Genomic DNA, 16200 nt, shown 5'->3' with positions numbered 1-16200 from the left:
GAAATAAAATAAGCCCCTAGTACTTAGCAACCAGGTAGCATAAAACTAAGAGTAATTCAATCAATTTCTACAATATATCGAGTTTAATATATCTAAATTTGTTAGACAAATATCTTTACGTAAGTTGTGTCTAAGAAAGGGTCAGGGTCTTAACAATTTTAAAATGTAAAAACTTACATATTTCGCAATGTAAATAATGTAAATACCAAATGTCACTAAATACCAATGATTCATCCACATTGGATTATACTTTTTGCAAAATTCCAAATGAAGACTATGGTTCACTAATATTATCGTCTCCAGACGATCAGCTCAGTTCAAGTCGTTTCATTGTGTCAAGCCCAAATGCCATGTATATTACGACGTTAACCGATAAAACTATCAATTTAAGGCAGCTTGAAAATTGTCCACTAGGATTTAAGAAGGTCAGTATAATCAATGGTAGCATTATTGCTACAAAGAGTCAATTGGCATATATTATTAGACTTGATGAATCACCCAACGTTGTACAATTGCCTGCATTGAAGCTTAAGCGCAGTATTAGCCTTTTTGGTAGTCCAAAGGCGCAATTTATAGATTCTGCATACAGTTCTAATATATGGGGACCATACTCCTCTAAAATACCCTTTGCTGATTTATTTCGCTATACTGAAGAGTTGTACGATTTTCATTTCGATGGCAAAGTCGCATTTTCGTTGATAAAGCACGGTAAGATGTATTGCATAGAAAAATTATTCCTAGATATTTCTATAAATGACAGGAGAAAAGTAGTTTTACTTGATGATACAGTGAACCATCGCCCCCTAAGCTCGCCGTTAAATTCTTTACATGATTTCTTTATTGTTATTACTTCTAGGAATACCTATATTGTTTCCAAAAAGACAATGCAGCTGCAAAGATTCCCAAATCCTTCATATATTAAGAAAGCCATAGAAAATAAATCCAAGTTATATGTTTTTGGCCCTCAAGAGGATTGCAACTCATACACTATTCGCATTTGCACAGAATTTGGTACTGTTTTTGAAGCTGTATTTGGCTCTAAATTACCTAAGAAACTTATATGGAGGAAAATCGACATCAGACTATGCGAGCCTAAACTAGGAAATATAATCGAAATTTGGTGTCTATCTTTACAATTGTATGTTCTTTCAACAAGAGGAGCTCTGGTAATCAGAGATGTTAGCTCTAATACAGACAAAATACTTGAAATTCCGAATCAAAAGGCTACCTGTCATTCTACCCAAGTATTGAGTTTGAGAAAGACAGAATCAGGAACTCCGATCATTGATAGCAGTATTTCATATGGACTAATACAATATGGTGTTCAAGCGGCATACATTGACGTCATTGCTGAAGCCTGCGTCCTTATAAAGAAGAGAAATTACGGAAAAGTACCTCGAATGTCAACCCAGATATATTACACATCTAAAGGGCTCTATATTTGCGACGGCTATTCGATAGCTTCTGATGGTAAAGTTTTAGCCCCATTTGAGCACTCAATTGTGATGTACGAAGGCAAAGTTTATTCAAAAGAAGACGTTTGTGCACATAACCCTGTTATTTGCTTTGATGGAAATTCTAAAAAGCATATAATAGTACGTTTCAACAGGCATATATACTGCTTCTCGGAAAATGAACCCAATAAGCATCAAATTGATATCCCAACGTCTCTAGAGACCAGTGAAAGGGTATTGTTAGCTGCATTCGAGATTGGTGACAAATTATATATTTCAACGTTCAACCGTGCAGTTATCACGAGATATATATTAAAAAAGAATGTGGATACGGATATCTATGAACTTGAAACCTCTGCATGCCATAAAAATATTTCAGAGTATATCACTTCCATCCAGATGAATCAAAATGAAATATTTGGCATCTCTGCAACCTGCATTTACAGATATAAATTTAACATTGACAAAATTCACGATGGACAGCAGTTCCTAATTAATTCCAACACAGGTTTAAAAGCATGCACCATTGATTCCAACTCTAGACTGATTGTTTATGATGAGAATTTATTGTATCAGTTATGTGATGACCATGTAGTAACAGGCAGTTTACCATTTAGGACAAAAAACATAATTGCAAAAGATGGCGGCGCTATCCTGGTGCTAGGGTATGATGGAAGGGTGCTAGAAATGGAAATTAATACTACCAAGGTCAATCAACGTCATATTGAAAAAGAAGTCAAGATAACCAGAATCGTTTTAGCTGCTACGCCTAACACTTTAATAATTAATTCGAAAAAACTAAAAACAGTGGCGGTGGAAACTGTTACACTATTTGATTATATTAACATGAAGCCTATAACACACCTGGATTTTAGCGTTGGTGAGTCAATTTTATCTATGACACAGTGTCCCAAACATTTAGACAGACAATATTGTATTATAATAACAGCTACTAAAGATCGACAGAATATCCATATATTGTCCTACTTCGATAAATCGCTGCAGCTTTGTGATTCACTCTCCATAGATTGGATCGCAAGTGGTACTTTATTCTACCAGAATTACGTTTTCGTATACGGAGAACAGTTGATTGTATGTCGAATTGTTAACAGTGGAGGTAACTGGAAATTTCATATAAGCAGCCTCAAAAATATTGCTTTAGCAAGCAAGCTTGTTGTTACTGGTGTTATTCATGAAGGAACTTTAATTCTATTTGATGCTTTTGCAGGAATGGAGGCGTTTTTGATCATCGAAGATCCTACAGGAGTAATTTCGCTCGAACCAAAACCTTTATACTCACAATATCCCAAGGTACATAATGAAATGATATTGCATACTGCCTCTCGTACTATAACTGCAGATATGCTGTTCCAGACGAATATTGGACCCTCGTCAATATCAAATCGTATGATCAACTTAGATACACTTTCATTGCTTGATCTGACGTCAATGATCACTTTTACTGCATTAACTGATTCCAAGAACAACTTGTTCGTGTATCAATTTTCATCACAAAGCATTAAGCTAGGTAAGCAGTTATGTGCACTCAATCTAGGGAAGCCCATAATACAGATCTTACCTGGCCCTTCGCACAAACAAGATGACTATATCCCACTATTTACGGTCCTACTTTCAGATGGATCAATATATATTATATTCGCAGGTAGATTATCGCCAAGTACAAAGATAATGACCGAATATAATTGCGTAAACATCCTGTCGAGCCCAGACGTAGTCCACATTATCCCTGCTCCGCGAACTAAAACAAGAATAAGCAGCAACCAGAAGCTCTCTTTGCAGCTCCACAATCTGGACACAGCGGGAAACTTCATTCCCGCCATGCAAATAAACTTACAGCAATCTTAATTCACAATATTATTGTATTAATGATAACGAAATATATACAAAGGTAGCCTTCGACAAACGCACTCAGATCAACAAAGTCTCAATCTTATCCTTAACAGCATAGATTTGGTTCTTAATAGCTGAAGCATCGTTAGTGGTGATAGAAGCAGCAATAACTGGTCTAGAAACACCACATGCTCTACCCAAAGCAACTCTAGATGGAACGAAGACATAAGCAACGTTCTTGTCCTCACACAACAATGGCAAGTGCAACAAAATTTCAATAGGTTCACAGTCAGCTGCCATGATAATAAACTCCGAAATACCACGATTCAAAGTTTTGGTAGCTTCATTAGCACCTTTCTTCAATTGTCTCATGTTAGCTGCTTGTTGGACAACATCCAAAATTTGCTGAGTCAAAGATGCATCAGCCAATGGAAAAGCCTTAGGGTTTGGAGTAGATGACATAGCTAGTTTAATATCTGATGTTCAAGTTCCTTGCAACAAAATAAAAGCTCACTTGAATGATCTTTTAGAATAAACTAAACGAAAATTAGTTGTTAGCTAATAATATGAACTAGCGATGCGATGAGCTTAAAGGTCGAAAATTTTTCACAAAAAGAAACGTTTATTTTATGAATCGTTTTGTACGAAAAATGGCCGCACAAAAAATCCGCCACTTAATAGTAAAAACTGCGAGTGTTAACGCTCAAATGAGCACTAAAAAGCTATTACTGTGAACGTATTGAAGCTGTAGATTAGTGCTATAGACTATGTATTATTAATTGTCTGCATCTAGCGATTTGTTAGGTAATTATTGACCTAAATTTTTGTTGTAGGGGTGTTTTTTTCACCTATTAAATTTAAAACTGATGTTGGTATTTGTTGTTCCCTTAATAAACAATAACGCCGTAACGTACAATTAAGCTTTGGTGGTGAGTAGGTTTGGTTAAAGTAGTGGGACACATATGCCATGTCGTTTCAGCGGTCTCCTACGGTTAGTACAAACTATATGATACCTGAGGTGCGAAACTTCGATCAGTTTACTACAATCGACTGGGTAGAAGAGGAGAGCCTTAAAGAGTTTAAGTCGAGCCTAGACGATAATCTATACCAATATGAGGTAGGCTGGCGTCGTTATGTGAACCTGATACACATTTTGTGGATGCGAGGGCGTTCTTTTATTACTTTAACAGCTATCGGTATTACTGTGGGCTGTCTGGCCGGGTTTATACAGATATTTACGGAAACGTTGGTCAACTGGAAGTCAGGTCATTGTGCTAGGAACTGGATGTTAAATAAGTCGTTCTGCTGTACTCAAATATCACAAGAGACAGGAAAATTGGATGTTATAGGTGTTGTTCAATGTGTAAAAGATGGTATGTGGATAAATTGGAACAATTCTATTATTGCATTTTTGATTTTTACGGTTCTTTCTGTGATATTTGCTATGTTGAGTGCATTTATGGTGAAATTTCTTGCCCCTATGGCTACTGGTTCAGGTATTACCGAAATTAAGGTACATGTTTCAGGATTTCAGTACAAAAAGGAATTCTATAGTCTTTCTACTTTGGCGGTAAAAGCCATAGCTTTGCCTTTAGCAATATCATCCGGGCTTAGTGTGGGGAAAGAAGGGCCCTCAGTTCATTATGCGACTTGTTGTGGGTACTTAATCGTCAAATATCTACTTCAAAGCACCCTAACATATCCCGAGCAATCCGAATATTTAATTGCATCTAGTGCGTCTGGTGTTGCAGTTGCTTTTGGAGCACCCATTGGCGGTGTCTTATTTGGGCTTGAGGAGATGTCTACAGCAGCTCAATTCAATCTATCTACACTCTGGAAATCTTACTATGTTGCGTTATGTGGTGTTTCGACTCTACAGTATATTAATCCTTTCCGTAATGGAAAAATAGTCTTATTTGAAGTGACATACGATAAGAGCTGGCACGTACAAGAACTTTCAATTTTTATCATACTAGGTATATTTGGTGGATTATACGGTAACTTCATAAGTAAATGGAATATTTGGTATGTGGAGTTCAGAAGGAAATATTTATCTAAGTGGCCACTATATGAAGTACTTGTAATCGCAATAATAACGGCCCTGCTATCATATGGTAATGAGTTTTTACAAACTGATATGACAGAAAGCATGGGACTTCTATTCCATGAATGTCAAGCTTACGATAACTCTAAATGGGATCATCCACTATGTCAAATTGACCAAAATTCTACTATGTTTGGATTCCTGAAGATTTATTTTGCTCTAATTTTTGCAACTGTTATCCGCGCCGTTGGAATTGTAGTTTCTTATGGCTGTAGAATCCCCGCTGGTATATTTGTTCCCTCAATGGCAGTCGGTGCAACTTTTGGTCGCTCTTTGAGTTTACTTGTGGAAAAATTTATCACAGGTTCAAACGTTATAACCCCTGGCACGTATGCATTTTTGGGTTCGGCAGCAGCTCTTAGCGGCATCACCAATATGACACTAACGGTTGTAGTTATCATGTTTGAATTGACCGGTGCATTCAACTATATTATCCCTACAATGTTAGTTGTGGCCATTACCAGAATAGTTTTTAACGCTTTTGGCACAGAAGGTGGGATTGCTGAGAAAATGATCGCTGTAAATGGTTTCCCGTATTTAGCATTTCCTCATCAGAACAACGAATTATTTTTGAATGATTATTTCGTGGAAGATATCATGACCAGTAGGATCATTACAATTAAGGAAACTATGCATTTATCTGAACTAGAGTTATTGCTTGAAGAAGTTGGCGATAGATACGCCGGATTCCCCATTATTAAAACGGATAGCCAGGAGGATAATGCAGGGAAATGTATAGGGTATGTTTCTTTACAACACATTAAAGCACAATTAGGAACGTTTTCTGATAATGGATCAACACTGAATACAATTGTTGACTTTACTAAGGACAACATATCCAGCGATGACGATCAATTTATTCAATTTAAGGATTTAGTGAACTACACACCTTTCACTGTAAACAGATCGTTATCTTTGGCTCGCTTGTATAAAATGTTTGAAAAGCTAGGCTGTAACATTGTCCTGGTAGAGGAGTCCGGATTTTTAATTGGCTTGATTACCAAAAAGGACTTCTTAAGGTTTCATCGGTCCAAAAACCGTGAACTATTTGGGCCACTTTATAAATTCGATGGACATTTGGATGATAAATTATGGTCATTGATCACCACAGCTATAGACAAACTCAAGTTTAAGAATATATAAATGCATATCGACAATCTGGTTTAATGAAATATTCTATTATTGATTATTTATAAGATGAACTCATGAATAATATTATGCTAATCGTCTCTCCATTTACCGACCTTCCTGTAATCATCGTACAGAGCCTTCAAATAAGCTCGGTCTGCAGAATCTATGTTCGCATTCACTATTGCAAACTCCGTTGGTGATAATACGTCAAAGATAGAATAGATGCTGATGGTAAGCTCATTACGGATTGACATGCTGAATGGCTTTGAGACTGATAAGTTAATAAACTTCAATAGAATTACAGGCAAAAATCTCCTCAAGGATCTTTTTATGAAAGTAATCTTCGAATTTAGTGAGTCTTTGGCGAAATCTGAGACGTTGGAAGGTTCACAAAGGTTTGTAATTAATCTTGCCAGAGATCTGGCGGAATTTGCTGTCAGATTTGTATCACTAGAGATAATTTCTAACAAAGAGCATATCGACGTATTCATGAGATGATGACGGCTTGATAATTTGTACCTGTGATATATTAACACAGATGAAAGTAGTTGGGTTGTTAAGATATAACAGTCATCCCAGTTTTCCTGATTTCTGGCGCTCATGGAAACATTGAGCTTAATGCACATTGGGAACAATAACTCGATCGCATATTGAGGGAATAGCCATGGTTTTGTAGAAAGATAGTTTTTGTAAATGTTAATAACTGTGACTATAGCTTCACGGTTACCAATGTACAGGTTGGAATTAGTGTGAAACTCAGAAATAGACTTTGTGAATAAAAAGGTACCTTTGGTGTTGCTTTTAGATAAAAATGCGGTGAAGATTTCATAAAGTTCAACTAGCCAAATAATGTTTTCGGTGCTGCATTCTGCAAACGAAGCAATAATTAATTCAAATGAATCGTTGAAAGAGTTTTCATCTAATAGTAAAACCCTTTTTACAAGTGATTCTATGCTCAAGCGTAAATTTGTTTTCTCAACATTATAAGACCTCAACACGAGGTAATGCGCCAAAAGATATTTCAGCTTTTCGGTATTTCTTGTTGTTAACAGCATAAAGAAACTCTCCAGCAATAAAGGATTTCTTGTTCTTCTCAAACCTAGTGACAGTTTTTCTATTAAATTGTCTGGTACTTTTTCTGCTTCTTTTCCTGACTCAGATATGTAATATAGTGACTTCAGAAGCCATGATACTAGCTCAGCATTTTTATCGAAGTTAGTCAAGCTTTCAAGGTACGCTGTTACGCCAGAAATATACTGCTTTCTCAGTTCGTTGCACTCCGAGATAGTATCTGGAGTTGATTGAACAACATAATAGGACAGTTTGTATACCGGGAAACTAAACTGCTGCTTGATCTGTGATAAGAGAGTGGAGATAGTATGCATAATATATGACTTGCATTCTGGGGCCCTTATATTATTGACATTATTCAACCAAACAATTTCAAAAACGTCATTTTTAGTGAAATAAATGGCACTTGGTTGTGACACCACCTTCATTAGTTGATCTGGATCTGATTCCAAATAGGATTTAAAAGTTGGATTTAGGAGAAGATGCTTTAACAGTCTTAGATCCTGTTCTAATAATTGCGGCTTTTCCATCGTTTTGTTGATAGTTTCAACTCTAATGTGTTTGTTAATGCATTGAATTGGAATCTGAATGAGTAAGTTCAAACAGCTTTCGTTATTGATCATACCAGCTAAGTGTGTTACTAGAATTTGCATTATACGGTTCTCTTCAAAAAAATCATCATCCTTAAATATCTCATCAAAGATCGATATATTATCATCTTTCAAAGAGATGAGTATCAAGTTCTCGATATCTTCCTTACTAAAAGTCAATTCAACAATAGAACTCCATCTCTGGAATAATTCCAATAACACATCTTCCGCAGAAGACAGTTCAGCCAAACACGCCATGAAACTGCAAATGACTTCCTCCATTTTAAACTCTACCAGTTCTCGTAATTTGAAGATATTAAGAAAGAAAGTAACCGGAGGTTTTTTAACAGTTCCTAGTAACTGTTTAATGTCAAAACTTGATGCAGAGTCCTCAGTTAAAAGGTCTTCATAAACTTCTAAAACATGGTATCTTAGATCCCAGAACTCTAGTACCTCAATATACTGAATTTCGAAGATCTTTGCAAGAATTAGTCGAAGTTCTGATAATGTAGAAGAAGAAATATCCTTTAATCCTCTTACAACAATGGAAGTAACTAGGATTGTAGGCGCTGTTTTGGTGCGAATGATTTCATCAACAAGATCGTTTAGAAGCAACTTTAATTGTGTGACAGAAAGCAACGGAACGCTTTGAACCACTACACCAAAAAACCTCACATCCTTCAACAATAGGTCACATTCAGTTTGGTTTGCATATTCCTTTAAAGTATCAATAAACTTTGGTAACTCTCGGGCTGCAACATAACATTTCACCAGTTTAGACCATAATTCAATTGTAATATTACTTGGCTCAGCATTGGACAATATCTTTAACAGGCGGTTGGTGTTTTTGATACCAACATCAATATCTAAGTTGATTATATTCGATAGCAATTTAAGGTCTTCTTGCGGGATAGTAACATTAAATAGGTTCTCCAGAAACTCTTGTGACAATGTCTTCTTAGAATGCGATAATGCCGACAGCATTTTAGATGCCGATTCTGGAGAGATCTCGACAATCATTGTAAACAGATCTTCTAGCTTCTTGAAATCTGTCCCGGACAGAAAATATATGGTGGATTTAAACAGCGTAGTAGCAGTCTCCAATTCCAGCTTTCCTTCCTCAATGAAGGTCTTTAGGTTAGCCAAAATATTAGGATTATCATTAAATAAAAACTTTCCCAACATATTCAGCAATCTGACATTGTAACTGTCAACAGAATCAAAATCAAATCTGTAGAAGTAGCTCATTGTGGGAGATAGAAGGTGCTTCAAATATGCAAGTATAAGCTTCGAGGTAGATTTCGTAACATTTTCTATGTCAACCAAAATGATCGCTTCTGAAATGATAGATTCTCTTAGGTGTAAATGAGGCTTCTCACAATATAGAACTAAATTCAATACACCTCCAATAACCTTAATAGAGTCTTCTGGCGAGCACTGAACAGCTGTGGTACGGTTGATCAGCCGAAACTGTTCCAGCAGAACTCTTGCAAAATCATCATAAGACCCCTTAATAAGCTGAATAGTCTGCAGTAAGTTAGAAATATATCTAAGACCCTTTAGCAGCTTCTTCTGATGATCCTCATCCTGGATTCTAAGCCAAAGCGTATTAAATAATTTCCAAATATTCCAATCCTCCTTAAAGTCCACATTCTTCGCATCATTCCATCTATCAATAATTAACTCAATAATGAAAACATGGGCATTAGGGAAATAAAATTCACATTCTCCAGCCTCAATCTTCTGTGCAATTTGACATACTTCTGTAGTTGAGATAGTTTTTGACCTAAGGTACTTGGTAATACCTTCAGCAGTTTGAGGAAAAGTCATTATCCCTTCAAAATTCAATCAATAAATAAATGCAAATTTTAAAACTTCTTGAACTTCAGTAGGGGTGGTTAGTCAAATAAAATTGCCTCGTAAAAGCGAAGTGCTCTTCTATCTCATCTCATCTCATCTCATTTAAGACTTGAACGCTTAAAATTTTTGTCAAATCACGTATAACGAAATGTTGGAATTATCATTCAAGTACTCTCTGACCATTCATTTATAAATAATAACGTTCTGATAGGAGCAGCTGACGTCGTATTCCTTTAATTGATCTAGGTGGGATATATTCCTTTGGAATTATAGTTTTGGAATTTCATTGTTCAATTTGGTTTACATTTTTTATTTCTGTTCTCATCTATACTAGTGTAACAGGTTCCAATACGATAAGATATAACATCGCCGTCTATGGGATCTAAAATGACGAAGCTGAATGAATATATGCTGATGGATGTTGATGCATTGGACTTTGCGGTAGATGGGGTGAGCGAAAGTGAAGAAGAATTACCCTGTGGAATTGATAAGGTCAGTAATGCACCAGTATACCCTTTCTCAAACTCTTCGAACGTTCCAAAGGAAAAGAATTTACATTTTGTATTTGGTCCCATAGTCTCTAAGAGTGTAGCATTCAATAAGGAGCGGGGTATCAATGAATTGTTCCCTATGCATATTCCCTATTTTGAAAATTCTATTGAATACACCCAATATGTGTCAAAACTTTTTGAAATCTATAAAAGCTTGGGACAAGATAGACAGTTCAACATTCCCGCTATAGGGTTAATTAAGCATTCTTATACTTTGGAGCATAACCAGACTGTTAATTTGGCTGTTGAGGCAATGGTTTCCGAGCTGGAGTTCTTCATTGAGTCCCTAAAATTTTCTCACAGACACCAAAGGCTTATTGATTTAGAGGAGTGTTTGACTATTCTGAACTGTTTAAAGACCATCCAATTCACTCTGGATTCCGAGGAGGCCGATTCTCGCATGAAAATGATCAACTCATTAATTAACTGGGTGAATAGATGTGACGGTGAGCCCAGTGATTCGGTTATCGCTGCTATTCTTGATAGTGACAGCAAAACGCCAACAAGGGACAATATATTTTACTGGAAGGTACTATGCCAATTGATATTAAGAGGACTATTTGAACAAGCAGTTGCTACAATTAAAAAAGCGGAATTGTTGTCGTATCTGGAAAATATTTGTCCTACTACATACACTATGGTACAAGATATGATCAATTTGTTACAAAGTTACCCTCGTGAGTCCGATTCTATGTTTCGGGAGTGGAAGGAACTGGTTTTGAATTTGTACAATGACTGGACGCAATCTGTGCTAGAAATACCATCATCCCTGAAATCCTCGCTTGAAGATGTGCTGCTACTCATGTCCGGTAATAAAACAAAGATACTATACTATTCCAAAACATGGTATGAATCTTATTGTGGTTTGATGTTGTACTATATTCCATCTCTTCAGCTTTCGGAAGAATATTTACAATTAGCAATCAAAGAACATCCTCTTGACGTCACAAATTCGTGGGAACAAGCCTGCGCAGATATCATTATGGGGAAGATCTATTCGATTTTACCAATTTTGGACTCTTTGGATAATTGTACTGCAGCTTTCACAGCATCTATTTGTGAAGCCAAAGGTTTACTTGATAACGACCTAATTGAAGATGGTATTTTTGACTACGGGAATATTGAGCATGACATATTTGGTGCGAAAACTACAATGTCTGGTTACTTACTTAACCAATTCGCCTTAAGCATTGTTACCAGTGGAGATAAAAACATGTGGTATGTAGCAATTGGTATCATATCACTAACACCAAACTTTAGCGACACTGCCAAGAGAATGACAATTGCAGAATTGTTGCCACATTATCCATTCCAGACAAACGATGATACAGAATGGATGTTAACTATATGCGCGAAGTGGAAGCTTCCTCATATTTCTAGGACAGTGTATAGAATATTGGGTCAAGAAGCGTTATATTTGAACAATGTTATTGAAGCAATGTCAAACTTCAGCAAGGCTGGTGAATTTGAATGGGTTAAGCACTATTCATGGATGATTTTTGAGGCATCGATTCTACAAGGTTCACCATTAGAAGACGAAGTCGTGAATGCTATTATCATGAGTAATGAGCACTCCGAGATACCTAAGGAACTAGTGGATGCTATGGTAACCCCAGCAATGAAGCAGTCTTTGTCACCTTACGCAGTTCTTTTTGAGTTTTATATCGCAATTGACGGTAAAAGGTGGGACGAGGCATTAGAACTGCTACTGTCATTAATTGAATTCCAATACTTACCACAGAAGTACTTAGTCCTGTTGTTAGGCAGGTTTTTGTTTCCAATATATCTTCAGGATGACGACAAAGTTATGAGGGAACAAGAAGTCCTGCGGGTGATTAAAGCCCTTGATAAACTAGGCGACGTACCCAACGAAGTTTCTTGTGCCATGTATCGAGAATTATTAACTAAAAGCGATGACTTACCTAATGAGATATCGTCACTCCTGGTAGCCATTAGGACGAAACTAAGTTTGAAACTATGCCGTGAATTCATGTAGAACTTTTCGAATTGTGAAGCATCTAAAAGTACTTACTTTTTTGTATAATATTTTGTAAATGATTAATCTAATTGCTCATATAAACTTTAAACTAGTTAATACTTCCACTGAGAGAAGATTAAACATCTATTATCAAAGCATTAATGCAACAAAATGATAAAGACAGTGCTCCATACACTACAGTAGTCCTACTTAAATTAACAGGATACATCTTGGGTTGCTCTAGAGTTTAATAACAACGCAACAATTAGACCATATAGACCCAAAACTTCTGCAAAAATCAAAATTAAAATCATACCGACAAACAACCTGGGTTGTTGGGCTGTGCCCCTTACACCCGCATCGCCAACAATTCCGATGGCAAAACCGGCAGCCAATCCACTTAAACCAACTGACAATCCGGCTCCCAACTGAACAAACCCAGTGTACAATGCTTGTCTTTGAGTTAGCGAATAACATACTAAAACGGAAACGACTAACCCGTAAATTGCAATGATACCAGCCATAATGACAGGAACAATATTTTTAAATAGCAAATCTGGTCTCAATACACACGTCGCGCAAATACCGACACCAGATTTAGCGGTACCATAAGCTGCACCTAAAGAAGTGAAAATAATGGCAGAAGCACAACCAATTGCACCAAAGAATGGAGCATATACAGGACAGAGTTCACTCATTTATTATAGTATTGGGATGATTCTGGTATTTACAACTTGAATTAAACGAAATGATAGTAAATAACAAGTCATAAGGTGGCATTAATGCCCCTTTAGAATTCAAAGGACTAAGATTTGAAAATTAAAAAAAAATCACGTATCATTCCACACGAGGTTACCCGGGTAATATTTGATGCTTAATGAGATATATATTATGTTTAAAAGGGTTTATGTAGTCTTAGTGAACCGCTGAGGTACTTACTTCTTCTTAAAGAAGCTTGCCAAGGAAGATTGAACCTTTTTATGTGGGTTCGAAGGTTTTTTAGTTACTTTTGGCTGTTGTGCGGCCTTAGTCGCAGCGCCCTGCTTGGTTACCGCACCAGGCATTGATACATTTTGAGTTTTCTTTGTGACTATGTAGCCGTCATCATCGACAAATGTCGTAGCTTCTGGAGAATCTGGGGTTTTACTTGTTTGATTAGAGGCGGAATTGATCGGCTGTGAAGAAACTAGGAAAGATTCGTCTGCAGTGGTTTCAAGAAGTTCATCGAGGTTATCATTGTTATCATCGGTCGCATCTGCTGGTTCTACTACGGTAGGGCTGTCTTTTACCGCAATATCATCCTCGGTTCTTATTTGAGGCTCCTGTATTTTGTCGCTTTGGTCATCGTCACTGTCAAACAGCTTCATAAGCTTTTCCATCTGTGTCTTCTTCTCACTGGATATACTAGTACTCTTTTCCTTGCGCATACGTAGTTCATCCTGTCTCTCACGTTCTTTACGCTCGCGTTCCTCGCGCATACGCGCTAGGATGGCGGTTGACCGAAGACCAGAACTGAATTTGTCCTCCTGCTTGGTATTTTCATTGGTAGCAATATGTTGCTTCTTAGCTGAAGTATTACTAGCAAATGAATTACTGGTTCGCTTACTTGGTCGCTTCTCTTGGTCTTCTGCTTTGGCAACGTGGGATTTAGCTCTTGGTGCGTTATTCTCGACTGGAATTGATTCTTCTTCTACTCGAACAACTTCCCAAGGATTTGAAAGAGTAGGGTGCTCTCTTATAGAGCTTATTATGCAGAAGTTCTTCGAAGGGCTGATACCGTATACATATACGTCCTGGAGGCCATCGCGATCTAACTCTGTACCGTTCTGTACAAGCTTGAAATTCCCATTACTGTACTCACACATAATTAAATAATTCAGATCCGTATTCTTCTTAGTGGAATAGAACTGGTATAGTTCTCGTTTCGCAGAATACACATCAATATTGAACTTTTCTGCTATATCTGTAATAGTCACAGAACCAGATGCAGTGAGCACTTGTTCGTTCACATATCCCTGTATTTTTTCCGACATATTGAATTTCGAATATATTATTGAGTTCCTGCTCACTCGGGAGTGACAATGAGTATCTTCACATCGATTATGTTGTTGTACATATGAGATGCCTTTTCCATTTGTCTGTATTTATGTTACATAAGATCATACAAAGAAAAAAATAAAACTAGCGTCGCCTGGTTTCGATCCAGGGACATCAGGGTTATGAGCCCTGCGCGCTTCCACTGCGCCACGACGCTTCCAACTTGACATTTATACCATTTCAACACAGCATATTGTACTGCATTATCACGTGGAAGCTGACATGCAAATGTCATTATAATTATTGTTGAGGTATTAAGTTGTAACCGTACTACAAATAATTCAGGTTACCAGAAATAAGTATGCCTAGGCTATTATCAACACAATCTCATGTGGTTCATGGTTACGTGGGCAACAAAGCAGCAACATTTCCACTGCAGTGTAGAGGCTGGGACGTGGATTGCGTGAATTCCGTGCAGCTTTCATGCCATACTGGCTACAATCAAGATAATGTGCGTGGTCACGTGGTAGATGAAGAGGAATTGAGGGTGGTCTTTGAAGGAATTGAGCGACTAATTAAAGGCGAACCTCATGTTAAATATGATGCGTTATTGTCGGGCTATTTACCTTCGAAGGACTCAGTGTCAATGGTTGCACAATATTACATGTCTCTTAAGAAGCAGCGACCCGACCTCCTATGGCTACTAGATCCAGTAATGGGCGATGAGGGCCAGCTATATGTCGAAGAAAACGTCATTCCAGAGTATAGAAAACTCGTCCGATCTGGATTTGTTGATGCCATCGTGCCTAACCATTATGAATTGGAACTGCTTTCTGGTGGGACAATATCCAACCTCAAAGAAGTGCTACAGACAATAGATGAACTTCACAATCACGTGAAAATAATTATAGTGACATCATTATCGTCCGCTATTTTAGATGACAAGGAACACGTTTACTGTGTAGCTTCAGTAGCTGGCACTGAAAAACAACGGGTATGTTTCAAAGTTCCTATAATTGATGCTCATTTTACAGGTACTGGAGACCTTTTTTCTGCTCTCATCATTGATAGCTTGCATCGGTTTCTATCGGACAAATGCGCCGATATCAAACAAACAGTAAATCACGTGCTCAATGTCATACATAAGGTGTTAACCGTCACAATAGAGTCTTATCGCCAAAGGGAACTGATCGGTGCTGGGTGCAATAGCGAGTCGCTAGGGTTGGAATTGAAGCTCATCGAATGCCGTGATGACTTTGAGTCTGAATATGATCCTGTATCCTTAGTGGATTATACATATGAACTCCAAGGTACTGGTGATCTGCAGTAAGGTAAAATATGATGACGTTACTGAACTACGGACTATATAATAAAATAGTGTATAACCCCGCTCAATTCCTAATTGAGGGGACGGTTATGATTATAACTTCTCTATGTAGCATAGAAGACCTCATTGTGTTGCTTCTTTTCGTTGTTTCCTACGGCGCTGACTAAAAAGCCTGTTTCCCATAGGAAATTGGTTATATAAATACCCCTACCCGTCACTCATCTACAAAAGTAACTGTTATACCAC

The 16200-nt window shown here is 37.3% G+C and overlaps 8 protein-coding genes and 1 non-coding gene across 9 annotated transcripts; 4 read left to right on the top strand and 5 right to left on the bottom strand.

Moving 5' to 3' along the window:
- Positions 1-209: 209 nt before the first annotated feature.
- AW171_hschr42504 (HDL140Cp) lies at positions 210-3320 on the top strand (the record flags this gene model as incomplete). Its single annotated transcript, XM_018131822.1, has 1 exon — positions 210-3320. One exon carries the CDS (start codon positions 210-212, stop codon positions 3318-3320), a length of 3111 nt encoding a protein of 1036 aa, XP_017987600.1.
- Positions 3321-3383: 63 nt separating this feature from the next.
- Positions 3384-3767, bottom strand: SNU13 (RNA binding protein SNU13; the record flags this gene model as incomplete). The annotated part of the gene is made up of 1 exon (XM_018131823.1): positions 3384-3767. The coding sequence occupies one exon, from the start codon at positions 3765-3767 to the stop codon at positions 3384-3386; it is 384 nt and encodes a 127-aa protein (XP_017987599.1).
- A 505-nt stretch (positions 3768-4272) lies between these two features.
- GEF1 (Gef1p) lies at positions 4273-6552 on the top strand (the record flags this gene model as incomplete). Its single annotated transcript, XM_018131824.1, has 1 exon — positions 4273-6552. The coding sequence occupies one exon, from the start codon at positions 4273-4275 to the stop codon at positions 6550-6552; it is 2280 nt and encodes a 759-aa protein (XP_017987598.1).
- Positions 6553-6629: 77 nt separating this feature from the next.
- Positions 6630-10031, bottom strand: URB2 (ribosome biogenesis protein URB2; the record flags this gene model as incomplete). The annotated part of the gene is made up of 1 exon (XM_018131825.1): positions 6630-10031. One exon carries the CDS (start codon positions 10029-10031, stop codon positions 6630-6632), a length of 3402 nt encoding a protein of 1133 aa, XP_017987597.1.
- Positions 10032-10436: 405 nt separating this feature from the next.
- Positions 10437-12608, top strand: NUP85 (Nup85p; the record flags this gene model as incomplete). Its single annotated transcript, XM_018131826.1, has 1 exon — positions 10437-12608. One exon carries the CDS (start codon positions 10437-10439, stop codon positions 12606-12608), a length of 2172 nt encoding a protein of 723 aa, XP_017987596.1.
- A 197-nt stretch (positions 12609-12805) lies between these two features.
- Positions 12806-13288, bottom strand: VMA3 (H(+)-transporting V0 sector ATPase subunit c; the record flags this gene model as incomplete). The annotated part of the gene is made up of 1 exon (XM_018131827.1): positions 12806-13288. One exon carries the CDS (start codon positions 13286-13288, stop codon positions 12806-12808), a length of 483 nt encoding a protein of 160 aa, XP_017987595.1.
- A 237-nt stretch (positions 13289-13525) lies between these two features.
- POL32 (DNA polymerase delta subunit POL32) lies at positions 13526-14623 on the bottom strand (the record flags this gene model as incomplete). The annotated part of the gene is made up of 1 exon (XM_018131828.1): positions 13526-14623. One exon carries the CDS (start codon positions 14621-14623, stop codon positions 13526-13528), a length of 1098 nt encoding a protein of 365 aa, XP_017987594.1.
- Positions 14624-14772: 149 nt separating this feature from the next.
- Positions 14773-14844, bottom strand: AW171_hschr42497. Its single transcript has one exon. It is a non-coding gene; the product is annotated as a tRNA-Met (tRNA).
- A 144-nt stretch (positions 14845-14988) lies between these two features.
- Positions 14989-15957, top strand: BUD16 (putative pyridoxal kinase BUD16; the record flags this gene model as incomplete). The annotated part of the gene is made up of 1 exon (XM_018131829.1): positions 14989-15957. One exon carries the CDS (start codon positions 14989-14991, stop codon positions 15955-15957), a length of 969 nt encoding a protein of 322 aa, XP_017987593.1.
- Between the last annotated feature and the right edge of the window lie 243 nt (positions 15958-16200).

The sequence above is a fragment of the Eremothecium sinecaudum genome, chromosome IV (assembly GCF_001548555.1).
Source record: "Eremothecium sinecaudum strain ATCC 58844 chromosome IV, complete sequence".
Lineage (NCBI taxonomy): Eukaryota > Fungi > Ascomycota > Saccharomycetes > Saccharomycetales > Saccharomycetaceae > Eremothecium > Eremothecium sinecaudum.
This window is presented reverse-complemented; position numbering and strand designations above follow the sequence as displayed.